General features: G+C 33.7%; 1 protein-coding gene across 1 annotated transcript; it reads left to right on the top strand.

The window, feature by feature from the left end:
- Positions 1-5,418: 5,418 nt before the first annotated feature.
- On the top strand, positions 5,419-6,502 carry LOC108776789 (uncharacterized). The gene is made up of 2 exons (XM_018543502.1): positions 5,419-5,728; positions 6,318-6,502. Exons 1-2 carry the CDS (start codon positions 5,659-5,661, stop codon positions 6,500-6,502), a joined length of 255 nt encoding a protein of 84 aa, XP_018399004.1. The 5' UTR covers positions 5,419-5,658.
- The last annotated feature ends 578 nt before the right edge of the window (positions 6,503-7,080 follow it).

The following is a 7,080-nucleotide window of genomic DNA, read 5'->3' as shown; positions in this document are numbered from 1 at the left end:
ATTTCTTGTAAAATTGTATAAAAATACAATTATGATTAATATATAATTAGAACAATGCGAAGAAAGACCCATTTCAAGATGTTGACAATAAACAATTTAAAATCAGAAGAGGTCGAAACGTCTGTTTTAAATTTTATTAAACTTTATATTTATTTTTAACTAATGACATCTTATATTTACTAAGACCTTTATAATTTAACGAATGTTGGCTCGTAGCCCTGTTGTTTTAATTATTTTTTAAATTTATTGAGCCTTGTTATTAACATATATTTTTATTTACGCGGGCGAAATAATAATAAATGTGAATTAAATTAATTAATGGGCAATTGAGAGCTAAAAATAAACACGGTCATTCATACGTGTAATTAATAAATGTATTTAATTAAAGACGATCTCTGAAATTATTTTAAGTTGAAAATGTTTATTAGGATAAGTTCCTGAAGATTGATCAAATCTATGTTCTTCTCGCTCTACAACGCGACAAGAAATCAACTGCGCTCATTGTAAAAAGAATTAATAAAAGTGTATAATATAGTGTATAAAATATGAAAATTAATATTTCATGCTTTTTACAACAATAATGTACAATAATAGTTTAATGTCTTTAATTTTTTAATTTTTTTTAACAAAATTGCACAAAACACACGTTTCTAAAAACGCGTGGACTCGGTGGACTTGAGTCGGAGCAAAGCCGTGAGTGAACAGACATCACGGTAGAAAAAGACACCCACTAGTACGTGTGACAAAAATGCGACTAAATTCAGGTTCAGTAACTCTTCGACGTTAAATATTGTTGGCAGCCGTGCGGAACCTGAAGCAGTTTGCTGTGAAAAGGGGCGTGGTTTAGCCGATCTGAGCACACCATGTAATACTTCCACCATGCGAACAACGACTGCCACGACTTCTCGCGGGCTCGCGTACCCGAGGAGGGAGAGATGCCGTGTATAGGCCAATCAACGACTTATAACTAAGGCAGACCAATCACAAGCGGAAAGGACTGCGCGCGCATGCGAGTGGAGCGCTAATAATGGAGAAATAACAGAAAAGAACTAGCTCGCTAGTAACTGAAATAGGCCATTTCTTACAATAGGGATATCGTTGCGCAGGTATTTTACATGGTGAAAAAGCTGCGCAATGATAGTATAACGATACCGAATTGTCGTTAAAAGTTACAGAATAGGCCTACAGAGAAGCGCAACCGGCTTAAGTCAGTATCGCAAAATTACTAAGAAAAGTACTAAAAATGACGTCTTTGCAGACGAAATATGAAATCCACCAATCGTCTATTAGTCAATCATTTTTAGTACCAATGAATGAATGTCATGATTGGCTCACAGCGAATCAGAATGAGGCATACCGGTTGCGCTTCTCTGATATCTAGGACTCTACAATGACCTAGGGTGTTTACGACAAATGGTCGGATTTCCAATCCGATCGAACAGTGGTACTCAGTTGGTGCATTTCAAAAAAACTCCCTAGCTTAATCGGATTTTGGTGCCTGTCTCAGGAGGTAATCGGATTGAGTTGAACGGATCGTGAGAGAGAAACAATTTTGCGAATTTGCGTATGAACTTAATAAAAGCAGAGTGCATAAAGACAAAGAGATACATACGTTAACTACTATTGTAATAATTATTGTGTATTTTATTCTAAAATGTATATCGATAATGGAAATATGTATAGTATAGTAAAAGTATTCTGGAAAAGTAAATATATAACCTCACTTTATTAATTTTTTATAAAATATGTATAATAAAATATATTTTTGCAGAAGTATAAGATTTGCCAATTTTTAAATATTCCATACAACAAATATATCCATCCTTATATGTATCCTGTGTAAATTAATAATTTATATAGATATATAATAAAATATAAAAATATTTAAATATTTGGTAAAATATGAAAAGATTGTTATTGCAATATCTAGTACAAATTGACGTAAAACGATACAATTAACATTTTGAACTAATAATCTAATAAATAAACCTTCAACAATTTTCTGTAAAATATAATAATAAATACTATATTATTTAATAACTTTCACAAAAAGTAAAAACGTTGTTAGATTCAAAAACAATAATTTCATACAATGAGCATGTGCGGGCACGACTGAAGAATGCGCAACAACGTTGCTCGTGCGTTGGATGCTAGTACAGCCCTTATATAAAGGGTCGGCGTCGAAATAAAGAACAAATAATGCGACCAATTACTCCCACTGAGTTACCAAAAGTATTTTATTGAATAGAACTGAACTGTTTCCTACCACGTCCACGTCGTTGGTCCTGGGTGACGCCGAGAGTAGGCCATACTCACATATACACGCACGCACACACGCACATGCACGCACCCATCCACCCAAGAATGTATATGATTTACTCTAACCACGAAATATGAAAATTTAACATTATTGTCCACCATATTGGATCCGCCATTTTGAATATTTAAAATTTGACTGCAGATTCATAATCTGCGGCCCCGGAAACCCCCGAGTAACAATTTTCAACAAAATCCAATCACTTTTCAAAAATTCGTGCGCCATTTTGAAATTTTAAAATTTTACTACAGATTCACAATCAGCGCATCCAAAAACAAAGAATAAAACCCAAAAATTGAATATTTCGCCGTAACAAACAATTTTATGAATGCTTTTTATGCTCGTTTTCGAAAGTTTATTCTTTTCAAGCGCCATATTGGTGCCGCCATCTTGAATTTTCCAAAAAGACCAATCACCAAAAAAAACTAGTCAAGCATAGCTTCAATATGAGACCTCATACAACTCTCTACGTTGCGTCAAATTTTGGACAGGTGGGGTGTCAAATTTGACAAAGAATGCCCCATATATTTAAATATTTTTTTATATATCTATATAAATTATTAATTTACACAGGATACATATAAGGATGGATATATTTGTTGTATGGAATATTTAAAAATTGGCAAATCTTATACTTCTGCAAAAATATATTTTATTATACATATTTTATAAAAAATTAATAAAATGAGGTTATATATTTAATTTCCAGAATTCTTTTACTATACTATACATATTTCCATTATTGGTATACATTTTAGAATAAAATATACAATAATTATTACAATAATAGTTAACGTATGTATCTCTTTGTCTTTATGCACTCTGCTTTTATTAAGTTCATACGCAAATTCGCAAAATTCTTCCTCTCTCACGATCCGTTCAACTCAATCCGATTACCTCCTGAGACAGGCACCAAAATCCGATTAAGCTAGGGAGTTTTTTGAAATGCACCAACTAAGCACCACTGTTCGATCGGATTGGAAATCCGACCATTTGTCGTAAACACCCCTATATCGATCATATAACTTTTTCTCTAGGGCGGAAACGTGAAAAGTGAAAATTTTTTGCATGTATGTGTGTATATGTTCATACATACATTCATAAAATTTTCACTTTTCACGTTTCCGCTCTAGATAAAAAGTTACATGATTGATACCCTGCAGTCCTAGACATCAGAGAAGCACAACCGGCTTAAGTCAGTATCGCAAAACTACTAAAAAAAAGTATTAAAATGGCGTCGTTTGCAGACGAACTATGAAATCCATCAATCGTCTATTAGTCAGCCATTTTTAATACCAATGAATGAATGTCATGATTGGCTGACAGTCACACCAATCAGGACGCGGAACATCGGTTGCGCTTCTCTGATATCTAGAACTTTACATTAGGGCTGTCTTCCCATAGTCCCTTTGCCAGTCAGTAAAATAATATTACTAGGGTGACGTCATCTTACTGACTGGAGAAGTGTTCCCATTCTCGCCAGTAAAAAGTGACGTCAGGATTTGTTGCGTTTCTATGCCCTATGCTTTCTACAGTTTTCGTTTCATATTACAGTTTGATTTCATATTTTCGTCATCAGTGATCTTCATTGAATAGTAAGTAAATAATATATATTCCATGTAGCAATGTTTACTTGCAACTCTGTAATATTTCGGTACCCATGTCTTAAAATAATTGACTCCGGCGACTAAAGAGGTTAGACAACGATTTCGTTCCGGTACCAAAATATTACAGAGTTGCAAGTAAACATTGCTACATGGAATATATATTATTTACTTATCTATTCAATGAAGATCACTGATGACGAAAATATGAAATGAAACTGTAATATGAAACGAAAACTGTAGAAAGCGTAGGGCATAGAAACGCAACAAATCCTGACGTCACTTTTTACTGGCGAGAATGGGAACACTTCTCCAGTCAGTAGGATGACGTCATCCTAGTAATATTATTTTACTGACTGGCAAAGGGACTATGGGAAGACAGCCTAGATGCATCCAGAAGCACGACCGCTCATTAAGCGCTCAATGAGCTTTTTTATCTGATTGGCATATTCCATTAGATCTAAAAATATTAACCAAACAGGTACAAGAGCTCACTGAGCGCTCAATGAGCGGTCTTGCTTCTGGATGGACTTAGAGTCCTAGATATCAGAGAAGCGCAACCGGCTTAAGTCAGTATCGCAAAATTACTAAGAAAAGTAATAAAAATGGCGTCGTTTGCAGACGAAAATGAAATCCACCAATCGTCTATTAGTCAGCCATTTTTAATACCAATGAATGAATGTCATGATTGGCTGACAGTCACACCAATCAGGACGCGGAACATCGGTTGCGCTTCTCTGATAGGACTCTAGATGCATTCTGTTGTTAAACCATTAAAAGCGATGCGATTTTAATTATTTAGGTTTATGTTTACGATATTTACGTTCGAAGTAATTAGTAAAAAATAGTTGATCGTCAACATCAGATTATTTTTATTCTTAAATTTCACGTACACTTTGTTGACGTATTTTAGATTACGTTCTAAAACGTTGTCTCCGAGGAAATTTTACTCAATATAATAATACAAGTAGGTATATGTTACATGTATGTACTACATATTTCGAGAAAAATTTTTTTTATTTCGAGTAAATTTTTTTTTATACTCTTAATATTATAACATACATTTTAAGAAAATATTTATTTATATTAATACCAGATTTTTTTGAAAATGTAGCATATTTTTTACGAAAATAGCATAATTTCAACAACTTTATATCATATTTTGTCATCGAAGAGTTGGCAACACTGATTGCCACTTGCCAGTTTGTGGTTTGGCATTTGTCGTTGGTCGATGAAGTAGTTCAGTTTGATCTACTTCGTTTTAAAATTGAAAAACTAGTTTATCTAGTCACATAAAAAATTCGTTTATTTGACCAGTTCATTCGCGAACTACCCACATCTATTTAAAAGTGATGATTCACGTATACGAGTCGAGTTCAGTGCGGCGCAAGTATGTATGACGACAGTATAAGACGTCAACCCAACGGTGTGCGAGAAATATTGTAGTTGCTAGGCAGAGAGGTCAGCGCGTGCGTCAATTTCCCTGTTTGTGAATCTCTATCCTGCGGTCGACGTACTCGTTGAGCTTGCAATTTGCACTGCCTTGCAGTTAATTGCTTGTAAGCAGTCACTTGCAGTGTTGAGGTCAGTTGAGATGCGACGAGATTGCAGACAATCCATCGTGTAACACCAATTGAAACTACGGGGTTACCCGGATTACCGTCGCTGACGAAGAGGGAATTAGGAGGAAAGAAGACCAATAATAAGCCAGAACTAAGATGAGATAACAGATGCAGAATGAGACGCAGCAGTAGCGGTAATTTATTCAGTTACGCGGTTCTCACCATCACTCTCGCTCGTCTCAAGGGTAAGTTCATTTGTTACGGAACGTGCGTGTCGCGCCTTTTATTTTTATAGCATAGCACCATCGATTATCCAAGGGTGCCGTGCCACCACCACTGGATATTGTGTCCTGCGTATCTTGTATTTCAAAGCCGAATGCTTAAGAGAGTTGTCAGGAAAAATGGGGCAGGTTCTATATATGTAGCGTCTGCACCAATACAAGTTGTATGTCTAACTCACCAAGTGCGTGCTTGTGCGCATGTGTCTGTGATATTTTCTCAGATATCAGGGTTACATTTAACTTCATTTAATTAAGTCCAATTGAATCTATATTTATTTGTATACAAGACTTTTGAGTTGAACGAATTACGAGCTAAAAGTGATCTTTATATATAAAAAGAAAATAACAAAATTGGCAATTTACGTAGTAAATTATAATTTCATTTATATAATAAACAAATTTTTTTATAGAAAAAAGAAGAATCGCATAAGAAATATGTATAAAATAATTAATAAGTAATTAATCTTGTTAGAGAACTGTTTCTTTTTCCTTCTTACGTTTTATTTCTTTTTTTTTCTCTTTCGATAATACAAGTATGGGTTAATATTTGTAGTACATGCAGAAGGTGGAGTTGCTTGCAAAGACCAACATGGACACTCTTACGAAAGTGGCTATCATTATATTCCTGGACCTGAACCATGTACCTTCTGTGTTTGTGATAATGGTAATCCAAAGTGGTGTAAAGCATTCATTTGTAAATTTCTTGAGGTACGTAATACCAACAGTCTAATTAAGTAAAACTTATTGTTTAGAGTAATTATTATTCCAGCTTCAGTTTAACTTTTAAATAGATTCTTGGGATGATGCTCAGAATATCTCAAATAGATTTTATTTTTATAGTTATATTTGTAATAGTACATTATAGAGTTAAATTTATATTATTTATTATTTTATAGAGGATTGTAAAAATAATTAATTTTAAGATTTCTCTAGGTAACTTTTTATTTTTCTTTTCCAGAACAAAGTTTTTGTGATAACTATATATAGAACATAGTCATTATCTATCTACTTGAAAGTTAGCAGTGTATTTCAAGTTCAACAGTAATTGGCATGTAGTTTGTAGAACTGAGTAAACTTTAGATCAGTTACCACTTTTCCAATCTCTTTGAAACTTGATTTGTATTTTTCATCGCTAAATACAAATCTGAAAGAATTTTTTGTCGATTAAATATGTATAGATCATCACCTTAAAAACTATGTAAAAAAATTAAGAAACGATAAACGAGTTCTGTCACAAATAAAACTAATATTCAATTTATATAATCATTTGATGTTCAATTTGCATAATTTTTAAGGGGATGATGGAGCGATGGCTG

Source organism: Cyphomyrmex costatus, unplaced genomic scaffold (assembly GCF_001594065.2).
Source record: "Cyphomyrmex costatus isolate MS0001 unplaced genomic scaffold, Ccosl1.0 scaffold380, whole genome shotgun sequence".
In the NCBI taxonomy this organism is placed as follows: domain Eukaryota; kingdom Metazoa; phylum Arthropoda; class Insecta; order Hymenoptera; family Formicidae; genus Cyphomyrmex; species Cyphomyrmex costatus.
The sequence above is the reverse complement of the archived record's forward strand: the minus strand, read 5'-3'. Positions and strand labels throughout refer to the sequence as shown.